At 46.4% G+C, this 17,368-nt stretch overlaps 1 protein-coding gene across 1 annotated transcript in view; it reads right to left on the minus strand.

Annotated features, from left to right (window-relative positions):
• The window catches only part of RUBCN (rubicon autophagy regulator), a 60,516-nt gene that overhangs the window by 39,271 nt on the left and 3,877 nt on the right, over positions 1-17,368 (minus strand). The window contains exons 2-3 of the mRNA XM_075068964.1: positions 6,945-7,098; positions 2,296-2,379 (exon numbers count right to left, since the gene is read on the minus strand). Coding sequence (XP_074925065.1) covers positions 2,296-2,379; positions 6,945-7,098 — 238 coding nt within the window. The remainder of the gene's footprint in view (positions 1-2,295; positions 2,380-6,944; positions 7,099-17,368) is intronic.

The raw sequence follows: 17,368 nt of genomic DNA on the forward strand, positions 1-17,368 counted from the left end.
CGCCCATATGTTTGTTGACCCCCACAGAGAATTCTAATAGATTGGTAAGACATAATTTAACTTTACAAAACCCGTGTTGACAATTCCCCCAACAAATCACATTCATCTATATGTCTGATTATTCTGTTCTTAGTTTCAACCAATTTCCCTGGTGCTGAAGTTAGGCTGTAATAGCTGGGATCAATTCTGGAGCCTTTTTTAAAAATTGGTGCCACATTAGCTATCCTCAAGTCATCTGGTACAAAAGCTGATTTAAATGATGGGTTACATACCACAGTTAGTAGTTCTGCAATTTCATATTTGAGTTCCTTCAGAACTCTTGGGTGAATCCCATCTGGTCCTGGTGACTTACTATTTGTTCCAAAACTTCCTCTACTGACAGTTCCTCAGAGCAGTTACCTAAATAGAACGGGCTCGGGTGTGGGAACCTCCCTCGCATCCTCTGCAGTGAAGACTGATGCAAATAATTTGCTTAGTTTCTCTGCAATGGTTTTGTCTTCCTTGAGTGCACCATTAGCATCTCTACTCTCCAGGGCCTCACTGATTGTTTAGCAGGCTTCCCACTTCCGATGTACTTACAAAATGTTCCTGTTAGTTTTTGGGTCTTTGGTACTCTTCAAATTCTTTTTTGGCTGGCCCCATTATACTTTCACACTTGACTGGCCAGAGTTTATGCCCCATCCTTGACCTGGTCCGAGGCCTAGTCTTGCCACTTAGCAACAGCATCATCAGAAATGACAAAGCGTCCCTGATCTTAACAGTGATACAGTCCAGTTGCTGTAGCCCCTCTCCCCATCTCTCAGCATGTTTGGCCCCAGCTGAGGCTGCATGCTCTTTGGAGAAAGGACATGGTCTTTTGTCTATCAAGAGCTATGCCGTATTTCGTGACCTCAAAGCACATGACACTGTTTTAGGTTTTGTATGAAGAGTTTAGGACAAAGCGGGGGCAATTGGTGCCAGCTGTGGTAGCAGTTAATGAAGGAGCTGCAAATGACCCTGAGGAATGAGAGACCAAAAACCTGTTTCTCATAGACCACGTGTCATCCATGGTCTTGGACTGAACTCTGCCAAGCCTTCTGGGATGCAGCTTGTACAGAATACGAGGCTGCATACTTCTGATCATCTCCCTTAGTTTATGGGGCACTGAATTCACTCACAAATTAAACATGATAGAGGGATAATAACAAAATGCTTCCTCTCTCAATCTGTCAAAGCAAGACAAGAGGATCACTCCAAAGAAGTGAACGGCATTTTGGGCTGTATAAGTAGGGGCACTGCCAGCAGATCGAGGGATGTGATCATTCCCCTCTATTCGACATTGGTGAGGCCTCATCCGGAGTACTGTGTCCAGTTTTGGGCCCCACATTACAAGAAGGATGGAGAAAAATTGGAAAGAGTCCAGCAGAGGGCCACCAAAATGATTAGGGGGCTGGAGCACATGACTTATGAGGAGAGGTTGAGGGAACTGGGCTTGTTTAGTCTGCAGCAGAGAAGAATGGGGGAAGGGGGGATATGATAGCTGCTTTCAGCTACCTGAAGGGGGGTTCCAAAGAGGATGAATTTAGACTGTTCTCAGTGGTAGCAGATAACAGAACAAGGAGTAATGGTCTCAAGTTGCAGTTGGGGAGGTCTAGGTTGGATATTAGAAAATACTATTTCAATAGGAGGGTGGTGAAGCAGTGGAATGGGTTACCCAGGGAGGTGGTGGAATCAAGGGTGGCTCTAGGTATTTTGCCGCCCCAAGCACGGCAGGCAGGTGGCCTTCGGTGGCTTGCCTGCGGGAAGTCCCTGGTCCGCGGATTCCGCAGCGTGCCTGCAGGAGATCCGCCGAAGCCGCAGGACCAGCAGACCCTCCGCAGGCATGCTGCCAAAGGCAACCTGCCTGCCACCCTTGTGGTGACCGGCAGAGCGCCCCCCATGGCTTGCCGCCCCAGGCACGCGCTTGGCATGCTGGTGCCTGGAGCCGCCCCTGAGTGGAATCTCCATCCTTAGAGGTTTTTAAGGTCAGGCTTGACAGAGCCCTGGCTGGGATGATTTAGTTGGGGATTGGTCCTGCTTTGAGCAGGGGGTGGGACCTCCTGAGGTCCCTTCCAACCCCGATATTCTATGAACTCCCCTGCCAGGGTGTCCCAGCTGCTCCATGGCAGGCAAGCTGCAGCCTAACGCTTCAGTCACTCAGTTAATCGTGAGAACCAAACTGTGCACCCTAGTCACGCTTGGCTGGCCAAGGAAAGCAGCAGCCTTGAGATCTCCAAGCCAACTCCATCCTCCAATCCCAACCCCGCCAGAACTCACCTTCTCCACGTGATGAGCAGAGCGCGGGCTCAGTCGGGGGATGTCTTTCACAAACTGCCAGTAATCCTTCTTCCTGCAGTATACCTGCCCGGAAAACACACAGTTAGACTCCGCCTGATAAACCCCGCCACAATGCTGACAGGTGCTGAGTGACCCGTGCAGTTAACGCGACCTTCGGCAGCCTCTCGTGAGGTCACCGCACCGCTCAGCTGACAGCATAATGAGTCACTTGCAGGCGTTGATACGGGTGAGAGAGAAGAAGGGAGGCCCAGTGGTTAAGGCATTAGGAGACCTGGATTCAATTCCTGGCTCTGTCAGACTTCCTTGCGTGTGCCTCCATTCTCTATCTGTAACATGGGGATAATTCACCGCCCTGCCTCACAGGTACGTGGGGAGCATAAACTCATTAACCTGTTCCTAACACATGCAGGATGTGGATGAGTCAGCCATGCCAGTAGGACACCCAGTGCTTTCAGTGCCAGCACATTCCACTGAACGACTCCGGAGTAACTTAGTGTTTCCCACCCCTGAGGTGCAATAACCTGCTCTGGGAGACATAGGGCAAGACACGAGCAGTGGGGCCTGGGATCTGCATGACCCCAGAGCCAGCTCTCAGGCCCCACTGCAAACGTGCTGCTCTAGGGGGAAGTGGTGAGCAGCTTACTGAACTATACCTCCTCTGCCTGCTCTTGCAGCAAACCATTCCTCACACAGCCGGCCATAGGAGCAATTCTCAGGCACAGGGCTGCAGGAGCAGCACACTGGTACTGTCTGTGTCTCAGCTTGCAACACAGCCCGCCAGGGCCCCTGAAGAACCATCAGTGGATGGCCCCAGGCACTCAGCAGCCTGGAGCCTTTTTGCAAACAGACACAGGGAGCAACAAAACAAGAAAAGGAAAAAAAAGGAAAAGAGAAAGCAAAAGAGCAGGAGGCCATAAAAAGAGAGGAAGAATATGGACAGAAAAAAGCCAAAGCATAGCAATTGCAAGCGGTCTGGTGTGAAGGGGAGAGGGTTATTCATTAATCCACTGCCATGGGGCCCAACAAAAGGAAAAGGCTGGCACCTAGCACCTGCACTGCTGCTCAACCCTCCTGCAGCACACACCTCCTGCACTGCCCGACAGGCAAGGAACAGCCCAGCTGTCCACCGATTTTCAAGGGGCAGGAGCTTGCAAGAGGGGAGCAGTTGGAGGAGAGGACTGGCAGTGAAGAGGTTAACGCATGACTCTCCACAGAGTCCACCTATTTGCAGGTTCGGCTGGGAGCCTGGGCATATCTGACCTTAGCACAGCGAAGCGCAATCCAAGCAGGGCAGAGCCGTTCAGAGTCTGGCAAAGCGAGAGACAGGAAGTTCTGCCCGGGCAAGCCAAGGGGGCTCATCGCCGTAACAACCTTGTTGGCCCCATGGAGCCCCAAGGTGACACTGCACGAAAGCAATGGGGAGCGGATCACCGTTCTGCCCGTTGGGAAAGCAGCGTGGGTTGGAGGGTGCAGCACGAGGAAGGTGAGGCAGTGTGAGGAATGTTCCAAATAAATCCTCTCCACACCAACCCCAGATACCTCTCACCTCCAAGTGTCAGAGTGCACAAGGCAGAGAGATTCACGCGTAAAATCAGACCTCTCTCCCCCTTACCTCTGCCTGGTTACTTCATGACCACCATCACCTTCACGCTTCTGTGCTCTACTGAGTAACCCGGGGAAGAGCTACCGTTAAGGCTGAGACCTCTGTCTTAAAGGGACAGCGTCCCATCCCCTTGCAACAGGGCCATGGTTAATTTAAATGGTGAGCTTTCGTGACAGGAAGGAGGGAAATGAGGATGCTGACTCTTCTGGACTAAAGTGGAACTTGCCTCCCCCACGCCAGCCCTGGGAACACAACCGTGCGACCGAATCAGAATTATTCCCCACAGGCTTAACTCTCTTGTTAAGTCCCAACCTAGCAGAGGTAGGGGCTTGGTTGCTCAGAGGTAGAGGGAAATGTTCCCCAGATTCCAGCTGCTTTCAAGGTAAAGCAGATATGGGAACGGGGACATCTGAATTCCGACTGTCGTGCTAAGTTGCACGCTTGCCTCTCTTCACTTGTTCTCTTGAAATTTTTGCTGAGTTCAACATTGCAAAAGTCACTGTTATCAATATTCTCTCTCTTAACAGCAGCACAAACTGGGAAGAACTTTCTGATCAGACAGCAGTGCAAAAGGAGTCTAACTTCAGGGAGGGACAGAAGTCAACACAAAAACATCCTGGCAAACAAAGCAGCAGAGATTGTGTCTTCTAACATTGCAAGCCACCAATGGGCTCTCCTGCACTGCTAAGCAGCTAGGAAGCAGGTCTGAAATTTAATGAAGCATGCTGCTAGGATGGCATATTCCGTTTGCTCTCAGCTGCGGTTTGTCTCCGCTTTCTTCGGAGAGGCTCTCCCCTTTTATTAGTTACGCTTCTTGTTAAAGATCAACTACAAAGGGAATATTTTTGTGTTCATGTCATATGCTACTGCTTCATAAGGTATAAAAGTGGCCTCAGTATATTTTTCCCCAACAATAACATTTTCCCTGTGCCTATTTTATCTTAGAAATATCAAAAACATCAATTGTTTTCTTCCCATGGGGTTTTTTTTTTGGGGGGGGGGGGTAGAATATTAGGATGAGAGTTTTCAGCCCTGGAGACAGAATTTTTATTTCATATACAATAAAAATATATATCCCTCAGGGCTGAGAAAACTCCCACCCTAGTTCTCAATTGTGCATGTGTGTAAATATAATTTCTTTTCAGTTGGAAGCCAGTATGTGGGATCACTGTTAAATCATTCCCAGAAAGCTCTTCTCCCCTGGTGTGTAAGGAGTCTGAATGAAACAAGTGTGAACAGAAAACAATGTGTTGGAGAGTTAGATTCAACACCCCCTCCCCAGCTACTATCCATTCAGTCTCTTGTAATGTCACAATCCCACTAGCTCTCCAAGGAGCTCTCCAGCCGGAAAGTCAAGACCTGATACTTCTAACAACAAACAGGAGAAGAACACTCCTTGTATATAATAAAAGCAAGAAAAATAAAGGTGGGAGGAGGGCACTTGCTCATGCTAAGTAGATCTAACATCTAAACTGCTCACAGACCCTTGGGCATGAACAACCTTCTAGGCACTGAAAGTGTTCGGTTATTTCAACGGTGAAATCCAGGAATAACATGGTCTGTCTGAAGTGTGTTTCCTTAAAACAAGTACTGTGCATCTAGCACAAATCAAGAGCCAGCAGGTTATTTCTAGGCTTGCTGATAATCCACCCAAGTTCATTTGCACCTGTGTCAATAGGGGGCAAATTTTCAAGCAGAAACTTCCAGAGGGTGGAAATGCTAAGCAGAGGGGGAGACAGTCCCAGGGCTCTGACTGCAAAGAATCTTTTTTGGGGCAGGGGCAAAGAGAGAGAGAAGAAGCTGGCTTTAGGGCAGCAGTGCCAAAGGGAATGGATCCATAAAGCCCAGGGGAGTTCTCAATCTTTTTCCTTCTGAAGCCCACTCCAAGAGCCTATAAAAACTCCATGGCCCTCCTGTACCAAAACTACTGGTTTTCTCCATATAAAAGCCAGGGTTGGCGTTAGTGGCTAACAAGCAGGGCAACTTCTTGGGGCCCCATGCCACAGGCCCCCCGCCCCCGGAAACTGAGTTGCTCAGGCTTCAGCCTCGCTGGCAGGGCTCAGGGCCCCAGGCTTCAGCAGCATGCAGTGGGGCTTTGGCTTTCTGCTGGCCCTGCTTGGAGAACCCCCTGAAACCTGCTCCCCGTCCCCCAGGACCACCAATACAAAGAGCAGCAGCCAGGACGCAGTGAAGGCAAAACAAGAGAGATCATGTTTGTGTGAAGCATGGATGCAGGAGACAGACTGATTTATTATCTCATAATCAAGAACGTTAAGGAATAGCGCTCCTCCTCCAGACCAGGCTAAGAAGCTGCAACCCTGCCCAAGACCCCACATTTCAGCTCCATGGTAGCAGACTGCTTCATTACAAATTCAGCATGGTCATTGCTGGGGGATCCAACAGGCAGAAACAAATGGGTGGGTCAGGCCAGGCAGCTTCTTACAGCAGAGATCACCAATGCTTAGCAAAATGTGGCACGAAATGATAGGAGAGGTGAAGTGACAGGCAAACGGACTGGCACTCAAATCCAATAGCTGCAGGAGCTTTCCCTAGTGTGATGAAGCCTGAGGCCAGACCACTCCCTGGGCTGATGGCTTCCTATGTTCACACTGACAATTTACCCACATGCAAGAATTTCACTGCATTGTACAAATATTAACCCTCCCTATCCCCTTTTGAGTAGGACAGGATCATCACAGGAAATCTGAGGCACAAAGAGAGAAAATTACTTGCCCAAGGTAAAAACAACAAATCAGTGGCAGAGCTGGGGATAAAAACCCAGGAGTCCTGACTTCCCGTTCTGTTGCCTAAAACAATAACCCCATTAGAGCTTTAGCCCCCGCAAACTTGATGCTAATAAAACCATCAGTCTGCTGCTTCAATACCAATCAGGCTCACTATAGATCATCTCACTCATGGTTTCCAGAAGTCACGGACCAAAGGATTCTCTTGGTAACAAAAGCACCACCTGTTAGAACAGCAACATGGTGATAAATGCCAGATTGCCCCACGTGCCAAACCCTACCTTATCGTGGATAAGCCCGTGATAGAGGATGCTGTGCATATCCCTGCACAGCCGCTTCAAGCCGCCATATTTAGACCAGACGTTCGGGTTGTTGCTGGACACCAATCCTTCTACAGTGGTCTTCAGATTGCCCAGTAGTTTCCAATGCTCCTTTCTGCACATGCAAAAGAACACATAGTGCCAGTTAGTTCCCCTCAGATCCATCAGCCATACAGTGATCAAAGTTTAGTGACCTGACAACAGAATTAAATGCTGCCTAAGTGGGCCTTGGTGAAGTTAAAACCTTTGGGTAGGAGATCTAGAAGCCAGCACGGAATGGGCATCTGTACTCACACTGCTGGACTGTAGTCCACCTGCCCGGGGGTTTTAAGTTCACTAGACTCTAGCTAGTGTATTGACTACTCCACTCATGCATATGCCAGCACAGGCTACTGAGTGCAAGACGTTGCAGGCATGGAGGGGACCAATGCAACGGAGCATTGCATAAGAAAGATGGATGCCAAAGCTGACCCAGATTCCATCTGTGCTGGGTCATGTCAGCATGCTCCCTCCCTCAAATACTGATTCTATATACAGATCTCAGCCCTGCATGAAACCCTCAATGCAATCTAGTGCTTGGGCACTTCCTGTGGGGGGAGACACTGTCGCTTCTGCACAGAAACACCATGAGAGAGGAGTTCAAGACGGTATCTGCTGATCATTCAAAGGATATGCAAGTGTTACGGTCATTTCTTAATCCAACTCCAGGATCAGGTGACTAAATCATCATCATTATACAGTTAAATAGAAAACTGGCAGGCTAAGTCCAGCTCTACTATAAGGACAAGAGCAGCTCTCATAGTCCTTAAGTTCTGTATTGAGTCCAAGCGGCGATTAAAAAAAAAAATAAAGAAATTGTGTTCCAGTCCAGATCAATATAAGCCACACATTCTGGGTAACTTACTACTTCCCTTCTCACAAACACTGAGCACCTCGTCATCCCACAGAAGGCAGGAAAATCATACCCCCATTTAATGGATGAGTAAATGGGTATGGGGAGGTAACAGAAGTTGGCCACGGTCACGCAGGAAGTCAGCAGTAACTTCAGGAATGGAACCCAGGTGGCTTGACTCCTAGATCCCCCGTATTAGCCACTAGACTACACTGCCTGAGAAATATAAATCCCTAAATAAATAAGAGAACTGTACTGAGGAATATTTGCTTAATGCATAAAAAACGAAATAAAAAGATTCTAGTCCCAAAGGCTCAATCCATTCACATTTAGCCCTCAAAAGCAATCTTTCAGAGAACTATACACCAACAGAAAAGCTGTCGCAGACAGTTTAGAAGTCCCAACAAACATGTCCCTGCAGCGTTTGTAACCGACGCATTACAACACAGTGATAGTATGAGACTAAAAGTGAAACTGACCAGAAACTAGCCATGAAGTGATTATCTGTTCTCACTGCCCACACTGATTAAAATGTAAAAAGGGAAAAAGAAGGACAACCAATGAAAAATAAATTAGATTTCTAAAATGCTTGAATTTTTAATGTGAGACAGTATTTGCAGCATAGATATGGACATCTGTTTTTAAAATGTAAAATACTGATATTTGAACCTTTGAAAATAAATTTTTCTGAGCCACAAATAGTGTCTTTGTTGGAACTATTACATTATTATCTAAGCACTGGTTATGTTTACAGTGAATCAGCAGATGAGAGAAACACTCAGCTCTCTTCCAGGTCTTCTGACACCCCACAATTTGTAGTTGTTTATTGCCAGTTTAAATTGCTGAGAAGGCCTATTCATTTTGCCAAGGGCATTTGATAAGGAAAGAAACAGCACATTAACTCAGTGACAGTACAGTAATTCATCAAGAATTAAGGGCAGGACCAGTTGCTTCTCAAAGATATGCAAAATAACAAGCTCACACAGCCTTTGAAAGGATCAAGGATCTAACCAGGAGAAAGGAGTTCATCTTACAGTAAAAACCTCTACTCAACACTAGTGCTCCAATGGTCTGCATAACCCCTGTCAGAGGACTGTGCCACAGAAATTCCCCACAGATCTTAAAGTGACGTTAACAGCTAACCTGAACAACTCGCCAATATCGCTTAATGCAAGCTTGTTTTTTCTGTAGCATGGTCACTAGTCAGTTTTTGTAAAGCACGCTATAGGACTGTTCCTAGCAGGGTGAAACAGTAAACAGGATAAAACGTAGGGTGCATGTTAATGCACTCAGAGCTTCAAGATTTCCCACTAGCAGTATTTCATGTTTCAGGGTGCCAGCTGATGGCGTTTGGGAGGCAGGACGGCATTCTAGCCCAACCTTAAAGCATATAGAGCTTCACAACTCCCCAAATACCTCAGAGATCTGTGCCAGTGGCAGAGGAAGATATTAGTCTAACCAGACTAATAGTCTGAGCTGGCACAGGAATGCCTATGCACAAGATACAGTTACTAACTATTACACGACACACAGAGAAACCCAGCAACTTGAGTGCGCACATAGCATTTGCTCCCAGACCCTGACTTTACACCAGATCCTCCTTGGCAGCCTAGCTGCCTCAGGAGCAGCCTAGCTGTCAGATAGTTTAGCCAAAGCTTCCAAAAGAAAACAGGGCCTAACTCAGCTGGGACTGTGGGGAGAGAGCAGAATTCTAAACCAGATTCCAGGGCCAGCCTCCTTCTTTGGATCCTAACTGGCTGGCTCATTTAGAGAGCGTAAAAATCCTAGAGTCTTGATTCCACCAACTCATTCTTCTAAATTTACACAGAAATGTCTCTACACAAACCGGTGAGCCTGCTTTGCATACTGACATGGGAAGGAAGCAGAGGCCCTCTCAGGACAGATCTGTGCTAACCTAGCAGCTGCATCCGTTAAGCTCTGTCACCTGATCAGCTCCTCTCTGGGATATTTCCAGGACTCAGATTGGGGAAGTGGGAGTGAAAGCACAGCCAGAGCCTGAATTTAGATCCTAGAGTTCATGATGCCAGGAAACTCCCTTTTAGTTATTATTATCGTGCTATAAAAAGTATCCAACACACACATATTGCAGAGGTGTTTCCACTACACATCAGAGCCTTGGGAAGGTGTGTAAACCCCAAGCTCTTGTTATGCAAACCTGCCTTGGCACATCCACTCCAAAGGTATAACTGCATTCCAACAGAGTGGAGTCACTGTTTCTGCTAAGAGAATTAGTCCTTGGGAGTTTTGGAGTTGTTTTGTTTAAAGCACTGTGTCAATGAACCAAGATACATATAAGAAACCACGATCAGCTGAACAAAAACAGATGTAAAGGGAAAGATAGGAAGTTATTTGGTAGAAAGATGAAAGAGAAATAGACATTAAAAATATCTCTGATCTAGTGACAATGATTTTACAGTATAGCACGTTTCATCCCAAAGGATCCCAGAGCACTTTACAAGCTAGACATGCAAGAATCTTCGCTCATCACTGAAAATGCAGCCACCTCTGGGGTGAGACGTGTCATCTCTGTAACAGCACACAGCAACACTGCACTACAGTTTAAGATGAGAAATTAAAAATTCTACAGCCAACTGCAGGTGCAGGGGTAATTCAGAGAGGCAGAACATTGGTGTTTGGTCTGGACCTATGGGATAACACTCCTAACTCCTGTAAAGACTGCAGTGTGGGAAATTTGCTTCGGAGTCTCATTTGCTGAGCCTGGCAGGAAGGCCTGGGGAGCATTGCACTGACTGAGCGCTTCCCCATTTGAATGGGTTTCCACTCAGCCACTCTCCAGCATCCCCCTCTGACAGATGCTCAGAGGAGCACCAATAGGCGCCAGAGAAAACTAAGCCCACCCCTACTGGGCCAAGGGCATGGGGAGTTGAAAAAACCCTAGAAAATTCCCAGGGGACTCCTAACCCTCTGAAAAAAAAAAGCCATCTACTTACTGAAAGAGTGAGGGGAACTTTACCCAGGTCACATTTCAGGAGAGGTCTTTCCTCTTTAGAAATCACATCACATTTAAAATATATTTTGTGATCAAGTAAAACACAGCTAGCCATGCTCCCCAGGCAGACAGCTGAGCACTTCTGCAGAGACTCATTCAGCCTGCTCCTGAAATCATTTGTTTGTGCAGCTGTAGCCTGCTGTTACCATAACTGGTGTGTTCTCACAAATAGTGAAGGTGACTTGGAGTGAGCTGGAGAGGAGAAAGGAGACTAAGCTGGAAGAATGGCTCATTCACTCAATACCAGAAAAGCAAACCGATTTCTCAGAGCTGCAAAAGCATTCCAACCAAATCTGGGAAACAACCTGACATTACTTTCTTATGTGTCATCTAGGCAAGACTCCTGGTGTGCATGATCTCATTCCAGAAAGGGAGGCAATGATATAGGTTTGATACCAGGAAGCAGGTCAGTGGACTCTGGTCTGTCTGCAGCCAGCAGCGTTTAGCATTTGTATACAGTACTATGGCATTGCCACAGTGACTAAAGACATATTCCTACCCTGAAGAGCTTCCTACCTACACCAGTCACAAGACATGGGCACACAGTGGGATATACACAAACAGAGTAAACAATTCGGGGCCAAATTCTTAGCCTGTGTAAACTGGTGAAGCTTCACTCAAGTAAGAGCTATGCTGATTTACAGCACCTGATGATATAGGTCAAGATGTTTAAGGAAAGGCTAGATTCTTATTTCCAGAGCACCTGAGGTGTACACAGCACTATGCAAGAGATGTCTGATGGGTTCGGTCACAGAGACCCGCTTGCGACTGTCATCTGATGTGCTGAAGCTACCTCTGGGTCTGTTTTCTTTGCCAGCTTGGGACTTCAGAACCCTGCCTTGTTGAGCCAGACACGCTAACCTGCAGCAATACAGACCCTGGGGTCTGAACCATGCCCCGAAAGCTGCAGACTTAACTGAAAACAGCTCAGTGAGTACTCCTATCTCCGGCACCCAGACATCCAGCTCCTAATGGGATCCAAACCCCAAATAAATCCGTTTGACTCTGAATAAAGCTCATATAGGGTAAACTCAAATTGTCTGCCCTCTATAACACAGAGAGATATGCACAGCTGTTTGCTCCCACAGGTATCAATCACTTACTCTGGGTTAATTAATAAACAAAAGTGATTTTAAGCATAAAAAGTAGGATTTAAGTGGTTTCAAGTAATAGACAGAACAAAGTAAGTTACCAAGCAAAATAAAACAAAACACGCAAGTCTAAGCCTAATAACATTAAGAAACTGGATACAGGTAAATCTCACCCTTAGAGATGTTCCAATAAGCTTCTTTCACAGACTAGACTCCGTCCTAGTCTGAGCCCAATCCTTTCCCCTGGTACAGTCCTTGTTAGTTCCAGCTTAAGTGGTAACTAGGAGATTTGTCATGACTGGCGCCCCCTTTGTTCTGTTCCACCCCCTTTTATATCTTTGCCACAAGATGGGAATCTTTTGCCTCTCTGGATCCTCACCCCTCCTTCTAAATGGAAAAGCACCATGTTTAAGATGGATTCCAGTATCATGGGACACGTTCACATGTCCTGCGAGACCCCAAGCCTTCATTCTTCATGGGCTGACTTGCAGCGCTCCAGGAAGGTTTGCAAGTAAACAGAACCATTCACAACCAATTGTCCTAGTCAGTGGGAGCCATCAAGATTCCAAGCCACCATTAATGGCCCACGCTTTGTATAATTACAATAGGACTTCAGAGTTATACTTCATATTTCTAGTTTTAGATACAAGAATGATACATACATACAAATAGGATGAACACACTCAGTAGCTTATAAGCTTTGTAATGACACCTTACAAGAGACCTTTTGTATAAAGCATATTCCAGTTACATTATATTCATACTCAATCATATTTTCACAAACATATGTAGTCCAACATCACAAGACGATCAGCTAATTAGAATGGGTATTTTTCTAACAGCTCATTGTTACAGACCTGGCTGAATTCCCCCTTGGGGACACATGCCAGGCTGCTGTACTGGAGCCAATTTTTGGATCCTGTGTACTTCCAGGCCCAACTGGTCTGAGCAGCACCAAGATGCTGTCTCTAAGGCTTTGTTTACAGCTGTTTCGCTAAAAGTCGGGCAACATAGCCACTGTTTGTCCGCACTTTTGCCAACGTAATATGTCCACCCCCCAACGAGCGGTTAATTACAAATATGAGGAAGGATTTGTAACAAATCAGAGTCTCTCCCTGACTCTGGCAGAAATGGCTTCACACTACATCATGACCTGCCTCTGGCTGACAAACGGACCCAGAGGATCAAACCCCAAACAGCATGTAGCCCTCTTCTGCGTGGATCATACTAACTTAGACAAACACTCAAAAGTCTCCTTTAAAAAAAACAAATGCAAGCATTGGCAACACTTATACAGCCTGTCACGCACAGACTCTCAGTGACTAGAACAGCTACAGCTTACATACGCAACCTTGAATTGAATTTCAAGAAGAGACTTGAAAAAGGGCTTCTGACAGATGGGGTCAGGAAGACCGTGTTTAGTACATCTCTAATACAGGCTGAAAAGAAACCAGAGTGTCTCCAGAGTTTCACTGGACATTTCAATGAGTTACTTGAAGTATGTAATTTATAAAAGGGTGCCATGAGGCTGGTTCAGCCCTGCAGACTGAACCTGGACACCTGGGTTCCTAGCTGGTGCATTATCATCAGTAATAAAGATTTTGACAGCGAGAGGCCACACTGAGTCACATCTGTGCCCTCCCGTTGCGAACCGGTAGGGTTTCACAGGGGTAACTGAGGCCAGAATCCAGTCCTGCTGCCGGAACTTAGTCAACAAGGCTGTTGATGATGCAGGAGTCAGTACAGAATCTGACTCGCTGACCCAGGGCTAAGCTGGATGATAACAGAGCTAGAAGAAGCAAAAACTTATTTTTGTCAATGAAGTCAGCATAGTGACTCAGAACACATTCATGGAGCTGTGCTGCTGAGTAAAGAAGGAGTTTTTTAAAACAGTTAAAGTTTCAAAGTAGAAATTTTAAACTAGGTTAAATCAGAGGCATACATTTCCTTTAAACAGCAAATGTGCTGCAGGTGCCATCATACTCAATAAGGTGAATCTCGCAAGTACATAGCTGCCCGAACACTGTTCTCTGCCTGGGGAAGTCAATTGATCTGTCTTGACACATTTCAAAGATCTGTTTGTGGGCACTGGGATCATTTGTGGGCACTGTTGCCAGACAACACCATGTTCTCTGTCACTTTGTCTCAACTTTAAAGGTGACCTGCAAATCAATTACTTAACGGTATGTTTTGAACTCTGTCGCCTAGGAAACCAAACTGCAAACACAGGAAGTTTTTGTGAGTCATGCTGCCTGCTCCTCACACAGGCATGGCACTTCCCTGAAAGGGGCGTGGAAAACCAGACTTCTGTCATGTTATCTATAGCAACAGAGAGCAGCAAAAAGTCAAAGAAAGCCTATTCTCCTCAGCTCGGGAAACAGGCTCGTGCAGGACCTGTCACAGAGGGCAGAGGAGGCCCGCTAGGAAATTATGCCACACAGCTGCTGGCACTGTACCTCTGATACTCAAATTGGTAGTGACGCTGGAAGCAACATGTGCTCTGGACTTTATCTGCAAACACAGCACACACACCTCCTGCTCAACGCTTCATTTCCAAAAGCCCTTTTCCCATATTAAGGAGGGCAGCAGCACAGTTGGTGTCTCCAGAAAATATAGACCAAATGCTTTGTTTTTCCTCTGCAAGTAGTTCAATTGTTTCAGGGTGACTTTGGGGCTGGTACATGATGCCAGTCTGACAGCTCTGTGGCCTGACATTCTCCCGTACCTCGGAAGAGACACCATCATAGGACAAACCTTCTGCACCACCCCCATAAGCCTTAACCACGAGTTGCAAGAATCACCTAGGAAAAAGAGGGGAATCCTGTCTCCACGGCCAGTTCAGTCCTTGATTTTTCCTTGAGGCACCCCACAAGGGGATAATACAACTGGTGCAAGCTGTGGTTTTGATTACATGAACAACTGTGTAGCAGACCTCAACTCGCACCAGGATCCCCGAACTGAGATGTTGCCTCACAGGAGTTTCTGGAACGTATTGTTTGTTAGAACAAATATTTCAATAATCCCATGCAACCAAACAATCCCATCAACAGACCAGCACAGCATTAACCTAGTTAGATTATAAACTCTTTAGGGCAGGGACCATCTCTGTTATATTTTGTACAGCGCCTAGCACAATGGGCCTTTCAGGGGCCACCACAATCATGATCTGCAACCATACACAACAACAAACAGGAATGAGAAGAACAAAGTAGCAAGGAACGCGAATGCAGTTTCAAGCCTCCAACAGGATCTTAGGAACATGAGAGGGGAAAAAATACAGGAAGCCCTTTGGCTGTTTCCTTTTGAAATCATCAACATGACAGTGAGGGAGTGAAGAGGGAGTGTACAGAGCACATGTTCTTAGCCTCTTTGTTTACAAATAAAACCCAGAAGGACAATTCTTGCTGGAAGTGGCTGTCAAGTGGTTCAAGTAACCTTCTCCCTGGCATGAAATTTCTGGAAGTAAGCAGTCAGCCAAAGGCAGAGAGACTGTCTTTCCATGTTATTCTCGCAATATTAGCTGTCTCCTTGCCCCCCGACGGCTTTCCCTTTATGATTCTTTCTCTGGGCCATATTACTCCTCCTGTCCCTTCTTTGTGACACAGAAGTTTAACGGAATATCTGCACATTTAACTCTCAACACTACACCATTTATCAATGGTCTCTCCAGGGTTTCCAGTGACATGGCTGGATCATTTAGAACATCAGCTACACGCCCCAAGGCACTGTGAGTACCATTTCACTGGTTGGCTAAAGGAGAGTATCATCCTTCATCCTGCTCTTTGATCTGACATCGCCACTGAAGTCTCCTCAGGGACGAACGGAGAAAAAAGCAGGCACAAGATCACCCTCATCTGCTGGCCTCAACCTAATAGGTCTATGACCCAAGGACAGGACGCTGAACCTGGCAAAACCTTCTCCCTCTGCCTGCAATATCAATCACGTACCATATTCAACAACTACATCAAATGCAATGACAGGTATTTAGAATCATTGGCAAAGAGTGGGATAATGCTGCACAAAGCACATGCCAGAATCCTTCCATGCACGTACCATTGCATGTACATTCACAGTTAAGCAAACAATGGAGCGAGCCACCACAGTGCTAGCTCCAGAAAAGACAATGCCCTCTTCTTTCAATGGGGACTGATGTGAATTCTGGGGTGTCCACCATGGCATTATTTGTAGTTCATTCCCAGTCACATGCACCTGCTTTCAAGGACTCTTAACAGTCCCACGGGGAATCACAATGCTGCACTGTAATGCATCCCTTTATCTATATATTTCTAACATAGCATTTGTAGATTGCTAGATCCCCCATTTTTCCACAGCATGGGAATTTGCCACTTCAGGATCTGAGCTTTCATTAGAAGCAAGAATTGTTTCAGTCCCTCCTGGTCAGGGAGAAAACTCAGAAAAACATGCATCAAATGCAATCAATTCAGGGTGTCTTCTGGAATCTCCTGGAAGTGTGAAACAATAGCTCAGAGATGTGGGATTAGCCCCATTCATCTCAATGGGTTAACTCTCAAACCTAGATTACAGTTTACATGGCAACAGTTAATTTTTTCACTGCTGATAACATTAGCAGAGACATCCAGCTAAAAACTACCTCCAAACACTTGCCTCAGATGCTAACAGCCACAACTGTCCCCTCTATCCACTAACTCATCTGTCAATCTCTATTACCCAGTTCCGCATTGTCAGTACAAAACTCAATGATACCATGGGGACTGGGTTGACCAAACGGAATTTATTATCAAAGGAAATAATACAGAAGGCTTTGTGTATCTGACCGATCAGATTAATCATTGTCATTTATTACATTAAAAGCCTATATTATTTTAACTTAACTACCAGTGTATGGCACCACAGCGCTGCAGAATCAGGGTCCAACTTACAGCTGAACACGGGAGGCCTTGCTCCCACAAGTATTCAGGTTAAGAATTCATCTTAAACATCTAAAATAGGCAACATTTCCAAGCAACACAACCAGTCACCAGGGACAGAACAAGACGTAATCCAAAAACAAGACCCTGATCAGAGACTGGAAATAAGGGTCGTCATTAGGATGGTTTATCAGCTCGTAAAAAAATAACAAGACTTGGCAGCTGCTGTCTTTGGAATCTAGGGAGCATCAGGTATTCAACTCACATGTGCAGACAGCTCTATCCAGAGCTCTTTAGCCCTGACTGCTCCTGACAAAGCCAGAGCATTTACACAGGGTGGGGCAAAGACAGTGTGTGACACAAGCCAGCTGGGGGTCAGGGCAGGCTCAGAGCTGAACCAGACATTATGCCTGCCCTTACACACACACCTCCTATGTTGCCACATGCCATACCCCAGCTACAGCCGCAAACACACACAACTG

This window comes from Chelonoidis abingdonii, chromosome 8 (assembly GCF_003597395.2).
Source record: "Chelonoidis abingdonii isolate Lonesome George chromosome 8, CheloAbing_2.0, whole genome shotgun sequence".
NCBI lineage: Eukaryota > Metazoa > Chordata > Testudines > Testudinidae > Chelonoidis > Chelonoidis abingdonii.